At 35.0% G+C, this 21,075-nt stretch overlaps 1 protein-coding gene across 2 annotated transcripts in view; it reads right to left on the reverse strand.

Annotated features, from left to right (window-relative positions):
• Window positions 1-5,325: 5,325 nt before the first annotated feature.
• Window positions 5,326-21,075, reverse strand: part of ephb2a (eph receptor B2a) — a 126,634-nt gene continuing 110,884 nt past the window's right edge. The window contains exons 7-16 of one of the 2 annotated variants that reach the window (XM_087307095.1): window positions 17,950-18,112; window positions 14,608-14,716; window positions 14,371-14,435; window positions 12,743-12,865; window positions 12,181-12,428; window positions 10,366-10,581; window positions 10,129-10,278; window positions 9,778-9,971; window positions 7,214-7,369; window positions 5,326-7,068 (exon numbers count right to left, since the gene is read on the reverse strand). In XM_087307095.1, coding sequence (XP_087163221.1) covers window positions 6,960-7,068; window positions 7,214-7,369; window positions 9,778-9,971; window positions 10,129-10,278; window positions 10,366-10,581; window positions 12,181-12,428; window positions 12,743-12,865; window positions 14,371-14,435; window positions 14,608-14,716; window positions 17,950-18,112 — 1,533 coding nt within the window. In that variant the 3' untranslated portion in view covers window positions 5,326-6,959. The remainder of the gene's footprint in view (window positions 7,069-7,213; window positions 7,370-9,777; window positions 9,972-10,128; window positions 10,279-10,365; window positions 10,582-12,180; window positions 12,429-12,742; window positions 12,866-14,370; window positions 14,436-14,607; window positions 14,717-17,949; window positions 18,113-21,075) is intronic. The other variant, XM_087307096.1, reaches the window with a different exon arrangement.

The following is a 21,075-nucleotide window of genomic DNA, read 5'->3' on the forward strand; positions in this document are numbered from 1 at the left end:
CAAAACCATCTGGTCAGAATTTGTACTCTACACAGTAGTACCCCAAATCACAGCCAAAAGCTTTCTAATCATTCTAACAGCTGGAGAAGCTGATTCCCCATCCACCACTTTTACACAGCTCACTAATTTGTTTGGTGTCCGGTTGACAGTGGAGGATGTCATCAAAACAAGACTAGGCTGAATAGATGGCAAGAGCGAGGCTTAAGTCTTCAGTTACATTGGCAGAGCAGGTCAAATGGCTTTAGGGGGGGAGTTATAGGCATTTCAAGAAACCTGATGATCACTGTAAGGAAGAGATCATAGTTATATGTAGGGATCAGTGTTACATTAAAGCATGTGACAGGTAATAAATAAAAAAATAACGTCAGAAAATACAATTCTCGTTTTGCAGCTTTTTGCTCCCTCTTGTGGTCTGGATCAGTACAGCATTTACAAACAAAATCTTTTAGACAAGAGGAATAAATAAACACATATGACATGATCCATGACACTGACCCTTGCTCCATATTTTATTGAAGAAAAACATAACGGGCCACAAATGTTCTTTCATAGAAAATAAACCAATAGCAATACTACAAATTATTCAACTGTAACATCATTCACAGGGTTACAGTTATGTATATTTATACAAAATCCAGAACCTCCTGCTTCACTCACAGTGTCATGGCGGACAGTACGGTGCGCATGATGCTTAATACAAATGAAAGTGTGTGCATACTTCTGTATGCGTTTAGATGGCCTAACCCACAGTTGTATATTCACAAAGAAATGGAGATTTTTATTAAATAGAAGGTGAAATTAAAAATTAAAAATGGGGAAAAACATATACATGATGGTATTTTCTAATATATTAACATATGTACAATGCTTTCATACAACCTTTCTGTCACCATTCTGTCCTCCATGTATAATTATAGTAATAAAAAAACAAACAAGCAAAAAACTAAACTCATATGAGTCTGAATTAAATGTTTTCTAGATTCCCTTTACGAAGTTGATGCCTCAATAAATGTAACTATTAATCAAAAAGGGAAAAAGAAACGGTTTGGAGTAAGAAATGATGTTTAGAAAACATTGCTATTTCCGTTTTACATATTGGCTGACACTGAAAAATGTAAAATAAAATACAGATTTACTAAAATAACATGGCACATAACCCTTAACAGCAATGGGTTTGTCAGGCAAAGCTTTACAAAGGACTGACTTTAAAAGTCAGTGCGTCAGGAAGGAAAAGAAGCAAAGATGGATAAAATAGGTGGTGCTAGTGCTGAGAGAGATTAAAAACAAATAACATAAGATTCAGACTTTTTAGGAAAGTGAACAAGAGTCTCTATACATGTGTGTAAAGTGATAAGACACGGAAGACCAGTCAACAAATTGGTAGGAAGCACATTCATTTTAAGAGAGATGGTGTCACAGTGTCAACTCAACAACTATTTTGGGTTACAAATGTGCTGTGCTCCAGGAAGAAGCAATATTAGAACTGTAACTGGCTATTAACCAACACTGTACATACCAAAAAACAAGAAACAAGCAAGCGTGTATTTTGCAAAACTACTGTACAATGCTGTTGAATATGTGCATGTTTAATGTAAAACAAATTATGGTCGAAGTCTTTTTTTTTCTACTTAGTCCAAGCTCATACTGTCAAAATGACCTGTGCCATGCCACTAAAATTCAGATCAACTCCACAAAACTATATAAGGGAGGATCTTCATATTAAAATGCATTATGGAACATATCTTTCAGTAATCTTGAAGTCTTTTTTTAATGTGCCTTAACCCACCTTCAAGTTTTCCTCTAATTCCTCAGTGTCATAAGCTGCTTGTTGTGTGTGTAGCAATTCCTCTGTGACAATAATGTGAAACTATTTTATGTGGATGTCAAAACTTCCATAAAAAGGTACAAAATAAGGCTAGAAAATGAAGTGAGGCCAGATCACAACTTGAACATAGAGACAGGGCTATTTAAAGCATAAACCAGAAGTTTTATTTGATGTATTTCCAACAGAAATTGAAGTTTGAGTAGGGAGCTGGGCTTTCTTTACCTTATAGCAAACTAATGGGGGCATGGTTAAGAATTGTTCAATGAAAGAATAACAATGTAAATAACATTGACTTTATTTATTTGTGACTTCGAGTTACCTCAATGCAAAAATATTTTAAGGCCAACTAGCTTTAGTGAAATTGAATGATGGGTATTACCATTGTGTTTGCTGATCATTGTTTTCGCTGATCTCTAATTTGTAATGCTGTTACATATTATTCTGTTTGTTAATAGTTTAGAATGTATTTCTCCGATGGATAAGGTATGGACAATGACCATTGTACTACAGAATGTATGGAACCGGGATTCTGGATGAAACCCGGAGGCGCCAAGTAAATAAACACCAGAAGTGATCTTATTTTTAACTTGTGCAGAAAAGGAATGCAAGCATTTTCAGATGTTTCGTGAGGACTGATGAGCAACTTTTCAGAGATGAGAGTTGATGAGCAACTATTGGGAAATGCTTAAAAACACCAGTGTGGACGGAGAGCACTTTTAAACAAAAACATTGTCAATTACATCTGAAAGAATGTAGACGCATCCTAAAAAAGTAAACACAATAAAATAATTTCAAGACTCCAGAAAGTTGTAGATATTAATGCTCTTCAGTAAAACAATTAATTTACATGACTCTTCTAGATCTGCTAAATATGAATTAGGGATAAAGAGGAACATGTTTATTCAACTCAAGAGCTTGGAATTATTATGGAAAAAATTATATTCTTTATTTTTCAATATTGAAAATAATAAACTCAAAGCCTATTGAGTTTTATAAGAGCTTTGACCTGTTTAACAGTTCCATAAATGGCACTTTTATAAACATGTATCCAAATATGTCTTAAAGTGAATTTAAAATAAAAATATCTTGAATTGTCAATGTTTTTGTATATTTTAAAGCTATTCAAGCCAGTTTAATGAGATTTTGCTTGGGCTATATAACTAATGTGCTAAACACTAGCCATATTCATGCTTATTTGATGTTAGATAGTGGTTTGCCACAGCTCTTACAACTAAAAGAAAATGGGATTAGCACCTATATTGTACCTTGTGAAGTTTCCATTATATATGTATATACATATATATTTATATACTGTATGTATATGCATTTTCCCAGAGATGGGTTGTGGCTGGAAGAGCATCCGCTGCATAAAAACGTGCTGGATAAGTTGGCAATTCATTCTGCTGTGGCGACCCCGAATTGATAAAGGGACTAAGCCTACAAGAAAATGAATGAATGAATGAATGTATATGCATATACACAAATCCAACATAACATGAGATTAAAAAAGTGACCACTAAGGGACATTATAAATAAAGTAAACATCCTGCCTGCACTTGAAATCTACCATCATGCGATGTGTGGAAATCCGACCATGTGCCTCTGATATGTTACAAGAACATCAGTAATACAACACTGGTGCATGATGAACGTTAAAGGAAAGTAATGGTATTAAAAATATCAAACAAATAAATAAAAACCATGAAGAAAATAAAAATTATTTTTCACACTTTGTACAAAAAAAAACAACATACTGGTTTGCTTTGTCTACTATTCACATAGGTGCATTTCTATAATAGTCCTCATGTTGTCAAGTGCTGCCACCTGAAAATCACATGGGTCATTCCTCATCATACATGAGTATCACACACATATAACCGTTTCTCCTTTTTTTCTTGCCATTAGTCCATAGTCCATTTCAGATGCACATTTACAAAAAATCTTAATACTGTATATATCCTGTCAGTACATTTCTGTTTGAGGACCAAACCATTTCAAAAAGTAAAGGGGCATACATGATCAAAAATTGGATTTGATTTTGATCAAGAGATTTAAGATTTACCTTCAAACTTACTGTGTGATAATGGCTACATTTACATGCATAAACAACATTTATATCCCTTTTATTCCTCACAGGGAAATGCTCAGGTTTTCCCAGTGTGACAGTACCATGATAAAAGTAACTTTATTTTAATAGAAAACTCTGACACATTCTTCAAGCGCCTGCATTTTAATACTACAGTGAGTGCACTTTTTAATGTTTTTAATGGACTTCCAATAGAAATACTATAATATTTACATTACATTTTTTCCAAATACAACTCCATTTTAGCTAAACTATTTTTAACAGGTGATTTGTAGCTAATCAAAAGCACATTTCATAATCTTATAATACATATAACTTGCTTACAGTGTACAAAAATGTACATTTAATAAGCTTTTTTGATGCAAATAATTTTTTGGCAAAAATGCTACCTAATTTATTCTTAAGTGCATTAAAAAAACAAATAGCTATACTAACAATTTGAAAAGATATAATGGGCTTTAAAGTGGCTTACTGCCAAATATTTTTTTTCACACAATCAAAAGCATGGGTCTTTCAAAGTATACTCCATTTGAAAGTGTGTACTACACATACACACTAGAGTGGTTCATCCTTTTCTAGTGTCTGCATCTTTTCCCTCCAAAAAATGATAAGCAATAAGAATGTTTTATTTAATCCTCTTGCACAAGCCCTGATCATACTTTCAGGTATGGAGAGTGTTTAGGGCCAAAACATCTTTAAACAAACATGTGAAATTTGATTGTCAACTTACACAGTCTGACCATGGCTTAGTACTTGTAGACATTTAGTTTGATCATGTTGAGGCACCCATTTTTATGGAAGGTGATTTGATTGTTTATACCAATATACAAGGGATGTAATGATTTACAGTAAGCTGTTTCGAATACGTGATCATTAAAATCGGCTGGGATGTTACATGAATCACAATACAGTTCAGTATGTTTTGAACAGCAGGGACCGTTGTTTACTGCAAACTCACTTGACATGCACAATAGTGGCAAACAAGTAGTTTAAGAAGCGAACAGCTGAAGGCTGATTTATACTTCTGCGTCAAACACCGGCGTATGCTACGGCGCTGACGCATAGCCCTTCGCCGTGGCCGTCGCCGTCACTGACGTGCACCTCTCAAAAAATGTAACTACACGTCGCAACAACGCGTAGCGCAAGCTCTGTGATTGGTCGGCTTGGTAGCGCTGAACCCAATGTAGCGATTGTTTACAAGTGTCCCGTGAAGGAGCTCCTGATGGAAAGTTTTGTTTTGTGTTTACCTCATAGTTAAAGTTGCTGCACGTCCGCCGGTTGCTGCCTCAAAATGAGCGAGTTTGAGCCACTTGTACATCCCGGAAGTGTTCAGGAAAAGCAAAACAGCAGAGAAGAAACTCGACACAGAGGAACATTTACACCTCACTGCCAACTAGCGTTTCGGAAGTGTTAATGCAGACCAACAGAGACAGCGCGCAGAAGTATAAATGCACAGCCATGCGCGTTGCATGCGCCGTGGGTTACGCCGGTCACTTGACACAGAAGTATAAACCAGGCTTTAAAGCGACAACGAGTTAGTCATATTTTTCTGATGATTAAAATTTTTTCATTTATATTAGCATTTAGCTGATGTTTTTAACTAAAGAAACTCACACAAACCATAAACGCGCAGCCAGAACATCTGTAGGTTTGGTGCTGTTCGGTGTTCAACTGGCTCATTTCAATTGTGGTATTGATAGTTTCAGTCACGTAACCTGTGCGGCAACCTGGCAGAATTACATAGAAACGCAGCACAATCCAGTAATATTTCTAACTTCAAATATTTGGATCACACATATAAACAGAACAAAATAGATATGATCACCGCAACAATGTAAATTGTGGGCACTTGCGATCCATATTTTGCATAAGCAGCCTTTTTTTAGTCATTTATAAGCATCATGTCCCTGTCAGTGCTCCAATTCAGCGATGTTTACATCTATTTTGTGGATGTTCCTTAGTCATTTAGTTATTAGTGACGACGTTATGGCGCATACATACTCCTTACATATTAATAATATATTTTAGATTAATATTTGCTGGTACAGAAAATCTATTCATTCACTTCTGCAATTTGACTTGTATTTTAGTCTATACTTTAATTGCACTTAAACTGCGAGTTAAAATAGAAACTATATATAAAAAGCTTACAGGTTATAGGAATAATAGATTGTTATGGGTCTATGATGCTACCAATTGGCAAAAATTGCATCAATTTTTCATTTCTGGCTGTTCTTTCTATAAAGGAATTCTGGAGAAGTACTGCCCTGACTTGTTTCACGTCATTTAGTAACATTTTATCTTATTGCACAATGATTATTTGGCTTTTTGGCGGTCAATGGGAATTAGTAATATTTTGTCTGTCACATGAAAACGATTAATTGAGGGTGGAAGAGAGTGCTGGATTTAACTCTCCACATCTATAATACAATCCCTGCTGGTGCTAAAATGAAGCATGTGACCTTTAGATAACAAGTCTAACTCTCTAACCATTAGGCCACAACTGATCAAATTTAATTGGCAGTTTATGAAGAGCTTGTTCTCTCATTCCCATAATAGCTCAGACATCGCTAATATGGCTGCTGGAAGAACAGACTTATGCACATATGCAAATATAGTCTCATTTTACTAGCTGTTTTATTTGTTGATGAATTAAAACAGTCAAACTATGCGTGTTGAAATTTAAATCTCATGCGTTTTGTTTAAAGATTTTGGCCCCAATGGCCTTCCATAGAATAATCATAAAAACAGAAGTGTACTTTGGGCTTAATACTGCAAAAAAACACATAAAACTGGATCATAAATGTGCATGTAAATGCAGCCAGAATGATGTGTATAGACAGTTTTGGCCTTTGGAAAGACTTCAGCTTGCCTTCAGTGTGCTGGTGCTGTATTAAGACCATGATGGTCTTGTGGGGATTTGTTCTTCATCATCCCCATGGAAAGTGACTTCTGCTGGGCTTGCTGAGGGGGCGTCTTTCTGTGAAGAGGTCCGCTGGGGTCTGGGGTGTATAAACTGGTCCCCATCCTCCCCTTCTAAAAAAAAAATCAAACCTCCACTGACTGGATCTGGTTCATCTGGGCTCTCATCATCTGAACGCTATTGAGGATCTTCTTCTGGTGTCCTGCTAGTGTGACCCCCACTCTTAGGATATCACTACGAGGACAGAAAGCATAATGTCAAAGAATTATCTAAACAGACAAGGCTATTACTTAAACTTACAGTAACAGGATCTGGTTGTTTAATTTTCTAATTATTCTTTTTAATATGGTGGCCTGCATGGTAGACAGGGAAAACATACTCCATAGTCATCTGGGACACGGCTTCGAAGGTAGTGAGGTCTTCATTGGCAAAGTTCTCCTTGTACTGACTCATTTTGATAGCATCCAGCCATTCATCCACTGTGCTGAAGCTGGAGAAGTCTGGTGTGCTACGATCCAGCAGAGGTAGATGGACACTGTAAAACAAACACAATCAACATCACAACAATGAAACTAACATGATGTGTTTTTCTGCAGGCAAAAGGCCAAACTTCAAATGTTAAACACAACATTTCAGAAATTTGAAGCGTAATATTTTTGATAAAGCTCTCATTCATTCATTCGTTCATTCATTTTACTTCGGCTTAGTCTCTATTTCAGAGGTCGCCACAGGATGAACCACCAACTATTCCAGAATATGTTTTACAGATTCCCTTCCAGCTGCAACCCAGTTAGGCAAGGCAAGGCAATGACTTTAGTTTATTCAATTCACCTATATGTATCACCTATATCACTACATGTGTCAATAACAAGGCCCGCTGGCCAAACACGGCCAGTCAAAACATTTAATCAGGCTCGACAACAAGTTTGGTAATGAAGTTCATGTGGCCCGCACTCGCTTTAAATATAAGGTCTGTGACAATTACAATATTAAAGGGCACATAGGTTACCCCTTTTTTCATATTTATTATACTCCTACGTCAAGTTGCTTTAACGCTGCACGCATCATGTCTATGTTTGGGAGCACATGCTCATGTAAACAAATGTTCTCTATAATGAAGCTGACCAAAACATCCCACAGATCCCGCCTCACAGACAACTATATTATGCCTGTAATGAAAGTACCCATGGCATGGGACATTACACCTAGAATAGATGAGATTGTTTCTATGAAAAGATGCAGGGTGTCTGGTAGGAGTTTAAAAAATCCCTAATTTTCTTATGTAAGCCCATATAAGCCCAGTGCAAGTGTCCTTTGGAGCAAAATAATCTAAATAACACAATTTCTTACCATTTATTTTTTCATAGGTCACCATTTATGTATAATAACTTACTAATAAATATATTGCTTTATGTTTTTTCCCTCTGAAATGCACAAGTTCAGTTGTAGGCATCGGCAATTGACATGGGTCATTTCATGATAAGGTTGCCTTTTAAAGCTAAAAGAATAAGTTCAATAATACAATAGTAGAAACCATCAGTTGCTTGTTGAAATGTGGAATATCAGCTGTTGGCTTTTTGTTTTCTCATCAGTTTTTCTGAATATGAAATTGTTTTTAAAGTAAACTACTGTTCTATGCTAGCCTATTGTACTGTTTTATGCTTATATTGGTTAGAGGCCATATTTCATGTTTTGATGGAGATAAAAACCTGCTGACACACAAATGTGGTCCAAATTATAATGAAATATAAAACCTTACTATTTTGATAAATGTGGTTTAATGAAGTGTTATAGAGATGTTATATAGTTGTTAATACACTTTTATTTTCTCTATTAAATACATTTTAAAAGTGTGTATGTACGGCCCCTGACTTTATTCACAACACTCAGTGCGGCCCTTACCAAGTTTGGATTTGACACCCCTGACCTATACTATACCGCATGTCTTTAAACTGTGGGGGAAAACATGTAAATGCAATCATGGGGCAAACATGTAAACTCCACACAGAAATGCCAACTGACCCAGCCTGGACTAAAGTCAGTAACTTTCTTGCTGTGAGGCAACAGTGCTAACCCCTGAGCCACCGTGCCACACTAGAGCTCTCATATTCAGTAAGAATCTATACTATTATAAAATATTAGATTTTACATTTCTTTATGAATATATTTTACAATGTAATTTATTGATATGATGGCAAAGATGGATTATATACATCATTACTCTAGTCTTCAGAACCACATACTTATAAAATCATTATAATATTCTGATTTGCTCAACAAAGATTTCATAATATTATCAATATTATTCTATATTTTTTTGAAACCATGAAAGCTTTTGTTTGTATTTTCCTGATTAATAAGAAAGTCAAACAAACAACATTAATAGGAAACAGAAAAGTTTTAACTTTACAATTGTATTTCTTACTTTTTATTTAAAGCAAAAATATATACAAATTGTTATTGATAAATAATAGAGATGAATATTAAAATGAAGCTTTCTTGGTCTTATGGACAAGTGATAAAAAGTATTTTTAAACCTACAGTATATACAGTATCAGTTTGCAATACGTTCCACACAAATAACAATTTCAATTGAATTAAATTCCTGACACCAGAAGCTAATTTTGAGTATTTTGTTTTAATGGCAGCTTATGGACAAATGCTCAATAGGGCAGTTAAGTTATACTTTATAAATGATAGTTTAACAGTAGGTGTTACACTTCAGATTTAATTCAAATAAACCAGCTGTTTTCAATAAACTTTTGCATACAAATTTTTCTTCACTCTGAGAATCTCTTTTAAACTAATGTTAGTGCTAATGATACTGAGTTCAACTAATTATATAAGAGTACAGACTAATACATTCATATATGTACACAATAACAGAACTCAGTGTTTGCTTTCCTCTTCTGATCTGTGCTGACCCAAAATAAAATCCCTTACCCTGAAGAAAGCGGGGTAGTGGCCTTCAGGCTGCCAGGATTACGGATCATCTTATCCAAAGTGTTCACAATCTGACTGAATTTCGGACGGTTGTTCCTGTCCTTCTGCCAGCAGTCCAACATTAGCTGGTGCAGTGCGCTTGGACAGTCCATAGGAGGAGGTAACCTATAATCCTGTTCGATTGCATTTATTACCTGAAATGATAAATACAGAGATGACTGACTAAACGCTTTGTTTTTGCATGCCTTTGGTGTTTCATGACATCATTTGTCCACCAGAGGACAGCCTTATCCAGCTTTACATAAAACCATCGTCTATTTTCATATAATCATATAAGAATCGACTGCATACATCTTGATTGCTCATGTCCCAGTACGGTCGCTCTCCATAGGACATGACCTCCCACATTACGATCCCATAGCTCCACACATCGCTCGAGGATGTGAACTTTCTGTATTGAATGGCCTCAGGAGCCGTCCATCGTATTGGAATTTTCCCTCCCTGTGTAGACAGTTGATTTGGTTATGAACTGAACACACAATGCAATAGCGCGAAATCTTTGATAAGGCCAATTAAACACACTCTCACCAGGGCACTTGTGTATGTAGGATCAGATGTGTCATCTTCCAGGAAGCGGGAGAGCCCAAAGTCGGACACTTTGCAGACTAGATTGCTGTTAACCAGGATGTTGCGGGCAGCCAGATCACGATGTACGTAGTTCATGTCACAAAGGTATTTCATGCCAGCTGCAATGCCACGCAGCATGCCCACCAACTGAATGACAGTAAACTGCCCATCGTTTTGCTAAGAGGATAATAAAGAAATAAGAGAAATACATTAAAATAATCCAAATTGAAAGTATGCACATACATTCTACTCTACATTAAATTATTAGGTGAGGCATTTTTAACAAAACCTCTCTGTTCTGTGAGTTTGTGTCATGATCTTTTGGCAAAACATCTGGACTTTAGTCCAGCTGTGCCTCTCGGCAGACACATCTGGGCTCTGCCCAATGGGATCCTGGGTCAGCTAAAAGCGGCACAAGGACAAGTGCCTTTGTGAGCCAAAAAAGCTTAACTAATTTGTTTTTTGATAATGTTTAGGAAAAACCATTATTAGGTGCCACAAATCTATATATTCATGATCAAAAGAAACATTTTGCATGGTACAGTAACTCTTTGCCACCAGTGAATTTAACAAAAAGTTGCAAACCACCAGCAGCATTTTTGACCATTTTCACCTAAAGATATTTTCACCTCAGAATATTTTCTGCTATGAATATATAATATCCTAAATAAAAATAAAGAACAGAGACCCTGCTTTTAAACAAGCAAAACAGAAATACTATGACTTTAACAAAAAAAGAAAAACAAAAACGAAAAAAAACGTGAGAAGCGCATTTTCTTTTAAAAGTAGTGCATTGTCAAAATTATACATACACACACACACCCACACACACACACACAAAGGCTGGGAAAGAGTTAAAGGAAAAGTTCACCACAATTGTTTTATTTTGTCATCATTTACTCACCCTTTACTTGTTCCATAACAGTTTTGAGTTTTTAAGCACAAAAGATGATATATTGAAATGGTGAAAACCTGTAACCAATGAAATGAAAAAATACTATGGAAGTCAATGGTTTTATATATATATATATATATATATATATATATATATATATATATATATATATATATATATATATATATATATATGAAGAGTTCGCAATGAAAATAACCCAATCTTTGCCATAAAAGAGAAATTACTGGATCAAGACATACGGTAGGAGCCTAAAAAAAGCTCATATTAGAAGCAAATTTACAGATAACACTTAGAGGTTTTTGCATCAGAACTCTCTCTCTCTCTCTCTCTCTCTCTCTCTCTCTCTCTCTCTCTCTCTCTCTCTCTATATATATATATATATATATATATATATATATATATATATATTGATATTTGCATTAAACAGAAAAAAACAAATCTCAAACTGGTATGAAACAAGTAGAGTAAATTATTTTTCATTTCTGGGTGAGCAGAACATTTCAGAGAGGAACAATTCTCCACAAATCTGCTATTATTGTAGTTTTTCTCTTTTCATAATCATGATTCAATGCTACATGCACATAACAAAAGCTATTCATATTCTACATAGAGTAGGTTGCATCACGGTAGTAGCCATACTGATATTACATGACCAGTTGATTTTTACTGCCACTGGCCTATATCCCTTGTGTAATGAACTGATGGTCAACAAAAGTGAATTGTGTGTTTCTAAAAGCATCAGAAGCTAAAGCATTTACTGTGTGATACTGCATATACACCACTGGGTGTCAGTAAGTCCAAGACTATGTGCACTCACAATGTTGCAGTTGTTATTTAGTTGCAGCAACAGAAAATCATACCCGAAGGAATGAGTCCAGTGATCCATTCTCCATGAATTCAGTGATAATCATTACTGGAGTGCTCTTGGTCACCACTCCCTCCAGATGGATGATGTTGGGATGGTCAAACTGTCCCATGATGCTGGCTTCACTCAGGAAGTCCCGTCGCTGCTTTTCGGTGTAGCCTGATTTCAGAGTCTTGATGGCCACCAGAATCTCTCTCTTGCCAGGAAGCCTGAGATTTCCACTGCAAACTTCTCCAAACTCACCTGAAAAGTTTACCAAGTAGGTTGACCACACTTCAGGATATTAAATATGAAATTCAATTAGACGACAAAGATTAAATTATCAGCCTGGTTTACCAAAACTTTGTTGCTCCTTTAACAATAATTAAAGGTGCAAATTCATCAACAGCTTCAGGCTTTTGCTAGATTGCAGCTGCTTTCTAATTAACGCTTGATTTGCTTACATGCAGTCGACTGACTAGATGAGATGCTTAGATGCTGGATAGACTACAAATCAGCACTCAGTGCAATTCAGGCAGATTAAAATATTGCTAATTGACGTAAACAGTGACATTCACCTGCACCAATGACTTGCTCGATTTTTACACAGGTCACGTCTATTTCTTTTGCGAACTCCCGCACTGCTTCATTGGGATCCTCATATGTGAAAGGATCAATGTAGATCTTCATTCCTGGAGACACTTGGAAAGAGAAACAGGAGCTGCAGTTTATGCAAAGATACATACCGCACAGCTTATACTGTAATATTAGTGACTCTTGAGGGATGAAGGAACAACATTGTGCTAGCATAATGCTACAACATACAAGAAACATGCTCATTAATGCTACCAATGTGCTACCCATACTAACAACCTGCTAATTCATTATTCCACAGTGTTGAAACCTAATCATGGTAGAAACATGGTAATTATGCTAAAAACATGATAAAAATGTGCATGTTGGGCATAAGTTTATATTAAACATGTTAAACATGCTAAAGGCGTACTAAAAGTTAGCCATGTGCTAAAATATGCAAGAAACATAATAATTAATGCTAAAATTGTTAGAAATGTGCTAGCAACTTGCTAAAAAAAGGTTGCCATTGGGTAAATAGCTTAGGAAATATGCTAAAAACATGTTAAACATGCTAGCAAAAAATATATATATATATTCTACCAACATCCTAAAACAATTACATGTAGTAAGCCAAATGTCTCAGACTCAATTCTTGGAGGGCCCCAGCTCTGCACAGTTTTGCTCCAAACCTAATCAAACACAGCTGATCCAAAGGGTTTAAGACTGCTAGAGACTATTAAGCAGGTGTGAGTTTTAGTGGTTAAAGCTAAACTGTGCAGAACTGCATCCCTCCAGGAATTGGGTTTGAGACCATTGTAGTAAACCATGTTAGAAATATGCTAGAAATGCATCAATGTTAAATCATGTAACAATGTGTTAAAAACATGCTCGCAATGTATACAAATGCTATACTACATGCTGAAACATATTAGCCATGTGCAACATAATAATTACTAGTAACTGTGCTAAAACATGCTTGCCAAGTTCTAAAACATGGTAGAAATGTGTTTAAACAAGCTAGAAACACAGTAAATTATTCTGTCTTTCTTTTCTTTGAACATATTTATTCTCAATTATGAAGAAAAAAAAAAACATTGCAAAACAGTTATACAAGTATACATTCAATTTTAAAATAGATTTTTTTAAAAACAATCCACTGTTTTTCCATCTACCAATATTTTTGTATTTATAGATATAAATTATTTGCAAATATGATACTATTATCCTTAATAATACTGAAATATATATATGTAAACAAACTAAATACAGGTTGGTGATTTCTGACAGTGCAAGCACTTCTGGAAGAGTACAAGACGCGAATATGAATTGTGGTTTCTGTATGCATACGCAAAGTGAACTAATGTTCTCTTTAACAATTCAATATGCCCTAAGATTGGATGCCATAATGGATACTGATATATCCTCCCTGTGTTATTGTGATTGTGAACATGTGGTATTATTTGGTAAAATACTTCCAAAAGCTGAGATGTTGTATTTGCTGTATTCTAATATGCCTAGCAGCAGTCATTAACATTCATTAATGTTTTCATCTAAAGACTCAGGTTGTATTTAAAGAGATCAAGTTAATAGCACAAATGAAATAGCATGAGTGACTGAATGGGTTACTCACTGTGGCCGCTGGTGTAATGCTGGAGCTTGTCTGTGTATTCAGAGTCTGTTCTGTCACTGCCTCTCCTACACGGAAAAAAAAAAAGTTATTCAGAAGAAAGATAGCTTTGAAGCTCTTTCTTGGTTTATTTATTTATCACAGGCTGTTTCTTATGTTGTAAGAGAAAGGGGAATAAAACATCTGGTCAGTTTTGTTTAATTGATTCCAGATTTTGATTGCTACATGTAACAGACTCACCGATTACAGACGATAATGAGCACAACCACAGCGATGAGGAAAACAACGCCAGCAGCAGCAGAGCCGATAATGAGAGGCAGTTTCTCCTGCAGACTGGAGTTATACTCCTCTTCAGGTGCACACATGACAAACACAACATCAAATCTGTCAGACAAATCCTTTAATCACTGAAGATCATACTGCCTTAATTAAACACACAAATCTGCCTGCAGGCTTCAGCACATCTGAATGAAAGATCATAAAAATTGTTTTTCCAGCTTAAACCAAGGATAAACTTTAAATATGGAGATTCACATTTGAAATTCACAGGTATATTCATCCTTTATAAACGTTGAAAGAAAGACAAGAATGCATTCTGTACATAAAACACTATCATACAAATGTATTTTTTTTAAATAGAACTCAATATATTTGCATATTGTGATCAAAGATTGTAAAAACATTATTGCTGTTTTCTATTTTAATTTAGACTAATGGGGCGGTTGGATGTTTGATTTTGATCGGCTGATGAACATTCTAAGGTGTAGAGTTATTTTTCAGGGAGCTGCATAGCTATAGTACTTTAGTTGTCATAGCCTACAACAGTCAGACATCCAAAGTAAACCGATGGTTTTCAGATAACTACATACCAGGGTTTCTGCAGTAACAGGAATAATTTTTATTATTTATAAAATTTCCCATTAATTATATTTTTTTAATGTTACCCTTACCCTTAAGCGTCTACCCTTACCCTAACCCTAAACCCAACTGTCACAGTAATGTGAAATATCAATTATTGTTATACAGTGTCACTTATGCTATAAACTATGCTATATAGTTGTGCATATCCACAGCTGTATCCTATATAGACTTTACTGGACTCTGCAGGTTTCATCAAACCAAATTTAGGACATTTTTTAGACATTTAGGAAATTAATCTTAAGACATTTAAAGACTATTTTGAAATAAATTACAGACTTATACAACATTTTCATTTTGTACAAAATCGTATACAAAAGTACACAAAAATAATTATACAAATTTAATTAATTTCCTGTTTAAAACACAATACAACACAGTATTTCAGTAATTTTTTTATTTTGGAAATTTAAAACATTTTAAGACTTTATATTTGCTACTTAAGGAAACATTTCATCTTCTATTTGTTCTCCTGTTAAACAGTTTTTACTGCTATATATCAACCATTTTAAGTCTCTTTGTTATATTAAGGTGTTAATTTAATTAAAACTAAAGTACAATAAACTAACATTTATATCAGTTAATAAGATAACATTAAAGAGATTCTCAATTAACAATTCTGCCATCATTTACTCACCCTTCACTTCAAAACCTATTATGAGTTTCTTTTTTCTGTTGAAGACAAAAGAAGATATTTTGAAAAATGTTGGTACAGCTAGAGACTTCCCCAGCAATTTTCCTCCTATAGTGGAAGTTAACGGGTCCCAGTAACCAGCATTCTTTAAAATACCTTCTTTTGTGTTCAACAGAAAAAAAGAAACCACACAAGGGAGAGTAAATGATGAGGCAATTTACATTTTTGGGTAAACATTCCTTTTAAAATAACACTAATAACAACACTAACACCAACAAAAAATGCTGAATGTGATAATGTACTGTATTAGCAAACATTTCATGGAACTGAAGTAATGTGAACTAATAATGGAACAGCAGTATGTTTATTATGTTCAAGTTTATTGCTGTAGCAAACAAGTTGCTCACTGTTAGTTAACATTAATGCATTAACATATGAACTGAACTGACTTGATTTCTCTCCAACATTTCCGGCTGCCACATTTTCGATTGCAGAGTTATTGAATTCTTAATTCTGAGTTGCTGACAAACTCGCTTAAGCTGTTGATTCATCTTCAGCGGCTGACTGTCAACACATCTTACATGCGTGACATTTTAATAATTATTTGTCAACAGTCAGTTTCTGGCTTTTTTCAGACATGCCATCAAATCTTTTAATGCCAGCTAAACACAAATAAATGAGTTTTCCAAGCTGCAAAATGTCCCATGCTGTCAAATGTTTCAAAAGTGAATGTGAGAGTGAAAGCGGCTACACGTTTCACACTACTATTGGGAATAAGCGGCATGCTGTAATGGCCTGGCCACTATCAGGTTTCTAGTTTTGACAGAGATCTAAAGATCAGCTAAAATGACTGAGGTTAAGGCATTTCAGTTACAGGCTAGCCGTGTTATTTGCTAGACTGCAACCTTTGACTTATTCACTAACTTATACATATGTAATCAAACTTTTTTTTAGGAATGCAGAAGGACAAAATCAATGTGTCTATTGTTGAAATCCAGTTAAAGTCAAAACCCAAAACAGTCACTGTCGGTCCTAAATGTGTGTTTATTTAAAGGATTTACTGAGAAACCAGGGAAATTGTTATTGCACATTTGCACACAACATATACTGTGTAGTTCTGAGTGTGTGCTATGGAGGTGAGTGGGCTTGACAAATCCCATGTAGGATACACTCTTTCCTCTGTTTATGGTGTTTTTCCACACAGTGGACAGGACGACTGCACTGTATTAAGGAGAGGATGAACGGGGACATGTATTGTGAGATATTGGGCTAAAACCTGACAGATTTAGAAAAGATCTGTATGGAGGAGTGGGCAAAAATCCCACCTGCAGTGTGTGCAAACCTGGTGAGGACCAACAGAAACTTTTTGACCTCTATAATTGTTAACGGTGCTTCTATTAAACATTTTTGACTTAAGGGATCAAATACTTATTTAACACAGTAATTTACAAATAAATTGCTTAAAAATCATACAATGTGATTTCTGGATTTTTTTTTCAGATTCTGTCTATCACAGTGAAAATGCACATATGGTGAAAATTCTAGATCCCTCAGTGATTTCAAGGTAGGAGATTTTGAAAAATCACAGGGTGATTAAATACTTATTGACCTCACTGTGTATATAGTTATATTTTCTATAGCTATAGTATTCATATCTACATTTTTGAATATTTTATATTTGTTCCTATTTTCTACAGCTACAAATTACATTGTTTCTATCTATTTTTTATAGTTTTTTATTATATAATTTTTTTTAAACATTTTAGTAACTTTTTATTATATCCCATAATTTAGAATCTTTATTTATTAATTAGAGATTTAATTATAGAATTTCTATATATTAATATTATTTATTCATTTTTTTATATTTATTTATTAATGATAAATATTTTTAAAAGCTTATCTGTCAGAAATGATTTTGTGTGACATTTTATTCTTACACTTAAACAAAAGTAATTAGAATATGGTTTCAGAAAGCAGAACGACAAAATCAATGTCTCTAGTGTAAAAATCCAGTTAAAGTCCAATACCTTCAGTCATTGTCTGGAAGTACATTTTTCCACTGAAACGTCCGAAGCCTGCGACTGTTCGGGCCCGAACCTGAAACACGTAAATGGTGCCCGACTTAAGACCCCGGATCACTGCTGTGTTGGTCTGACTCCGCAGCAGAGATGAGTTTGACTCAACCGCATTCTAGATATGGAACAAATATTAGAGAACATTATGCAATATAATGATGTAAAATAAATAATAAATGATTACACATTTTAGGTGAAATGTCAATGATTTATTTGAATTATATTTAGTGATATTAAACTGTTAATAGTTGCAATTCTTGAATGATTTAAATCACAGCCAAAGTAGACTCCTACTCATGGTTTTGCGTACAGTAAGTGTGATGATCATTTTAACGAGTGCACTTTCAATTCCTTTTTCACCATAAAGTTATCTGTGATGTGTATATTGAAAACCAGAACATTATTTAACAACCAAAATGAAATGGAGATGAAACAATAACTACTCAAGACTACAAAAACAGCAAACAGACAAGTTACTGTTTGTGCAAGCATATGAAGTATGAAGTAGCCTACATGGTGTAAAATAAATTAAAATAAAATACAAATTAAAAAAAGTCAAATTTTGAGCTAAATTTCATAGAGTACAATTAGCACGTTTTCCTTTTATTCCCCTTCATCTGAAACAAGCAGCAAAATACAGTCCAATGTGATTTACCGTATATGACACATAACAACTTGTAAACAACGCACACCTTTGGATTTGTGATATTTTTAGCATATTTACGTTTTAGATTCAGCGCTGGTTTCAGTTTCGCTTTTGATAAATTCATTTGATCTATAAACATTGTAAATTGTCAAGGAAATAAGAATATAAATATCTGTTGCCTATGGCGTTAAAAAAAACAGAAACTTTTACAGGATTTCCATGCCAGTAATGTGACTGAAAACCGAATGCATGCATGATCTGCTTATCTACTGAAGGAACAGCAGAATGTAGTGGTTCGACAGTTTCTAACAACAAACATTAATTTTGGTTAGATTTCATCTTTTTGACTACGTCTCCATCTAGACTACATCTTCATTTCATCTTAGTCTTGGAAAAAAAGGTCAGTAACAAACCTTTCATCCTTGTTTACATTAGCGAAATGAACACTTCTATATGTCCATTTGGTTTATAGTAAACACCACATGCTAGTTTTTCTGCTCTGAATGTGTGTAAATATAAATGATTTACTGTGGAACAAGAGAATGTTTATAAACGTTTTTACTTATTTAATGCTAATGTAACCTATTTTTTTCTAAATCAAATGATTAAATGTGTCTTATTAAATATGAATATAGCGTATCTGACTTTTTCTTAAGCTGATTTGACATTAAAGTGTGACTTAAAATAATTTAAATAATAGAATTGGAACTTTGTTGGGACTTCATAGTACACAGAAATCTAGAACACATCACAGATTGGAAATTGATTTGAGTGTTATTCTTTTAATCTATCATTCTTTCGTGTAGAGGATTTAATTTATTTTTTTTATTTCTTTGAAGTGACTTCATCAGGGGATCACAAGCCCTGCATGTGGTCTGATGCACTGCTTGTGGCCTGACTTCAAATTGCACTCAGTTTTCCATCAAACATCACAAACTAAATTCATTAAGTGAAGTTTATTCATAAACTAATTTCGAGAGGATCACGTACTTATGATTTATCACGTCCAGTCTCGCATTTGCTAATCACTAATCTTCCAATCATATGAGCCCTAAGGCACCATAAATAGTCTAAGTTTTCAGTTCACTTTATCTTCGTTTGGAAGAAGCAGCTTCACCGTAGCTAGCTCCGTTGAAAAAACAACTCTAAACCAGCATGGACAACCAAAGCAGCTACAAGCTACAATCACCAGGATCTCTGTTTGGAAGAATGCTCTGCTCTGCTCATCAACTACAAAGCTACAAAAGCTACAAGCGCTACAAAAGCTTCAATCTACACGCTTCAATCTACAAGCTTCAAGCTACTATCTACAATATACAATCTAAAAGCTTCAATCTACAAGCTACAATATACAAGCTACAGCAACAACAACAACTACTACTACCATTTCAAACAACTCCAACAATTTCATCAACAGCTTAAACAACAACACCAAAACCTTCCACTTCAAAGAGCCTCCACAACGCATCTGCTGTGTCTTCAACCTTATTTTCCAGCAAGATAACAGCCAAAACTCCAAAGCTATTGCAAAAACTGAACCTTTACCTGCTCCTAGCAGTACACATGCGATCCATCGTTTAACAGATTGTTTGCTGGAATGTGTTCAGCAGAACAGCAGCTCCAGCCATAAACAATGTTGAATTTGATTAACAAAATGGCCGCCAGGCTTTTTGCACCTTTTGCATTGCCTGACTGAAACTCTGTTAAGCCAATAGCTGTAAAGAGAAGCATCACCATCCAATGAGCTAAAAGACTGGAGATGGTCCCGCCCTCTCTCTTGACTCTGTTGCAAAGACCTTATGAATGAATAGGCCAGACACGCTTGTGAATTTAGTTAAGAAAAAAAAAAAAAAAATTTCCAATAGACATTTAACTTCTGAAAAGATTATTACCCAACCAGTAAATTATAGCAAGCTATTGGAAAACATTATGCCATCAAGCACAAAAGTCCAAGTGTAATACGCCATACAAAATGTCATATAGGATTATGTAGCAAGTCAGTCGGGTGTGAAAACGGCAAGACAACAAACTTCTCACTTGACTGTTATAAATAAAAAATTTTGAACTTCACTATCACTTCACATGCTCACTCTTCAAGAGATACCAGTTTTCCAGGACCACCAGACAAGCCACACCCCATATGCTCAGCTCTCTATCCCTCTGCCATCCCGTGGGGAGACGAACACCCACCTCTACCATCCTTGCACATTGTAGCAATAAAGCTATCAGACCATGCATTAACAAAGCGCTTCCATTTACATGCCCTTATTCAGATGCCTCGCATGGATATTATCTAAAACAATTTTCATGTCTGCCATACTTGTATTATTTTGCAAAGATTTAATTTCTGATTCTCTTTGTTTTTCTATTTTAGAGATCATGACTGCTGGCTCCAGAAGCTGACCCTCATCCAACCTACTACACTCCACATC

Source organism: Danio rerio, chromosome 23 (assembly GCF_052040795.2).
Source record: "Danio rerio strain M-AB ecotype USA chromosome 23, GRCz13ab, whole genome shotgun sequence".
In the NCBI taxonomy this organism is placed as follows: Eukaryota; Metazoa; Chordata; class Actinopteri; order Cypriniformes; family Danionidae; genus Danio; species Danio rerio.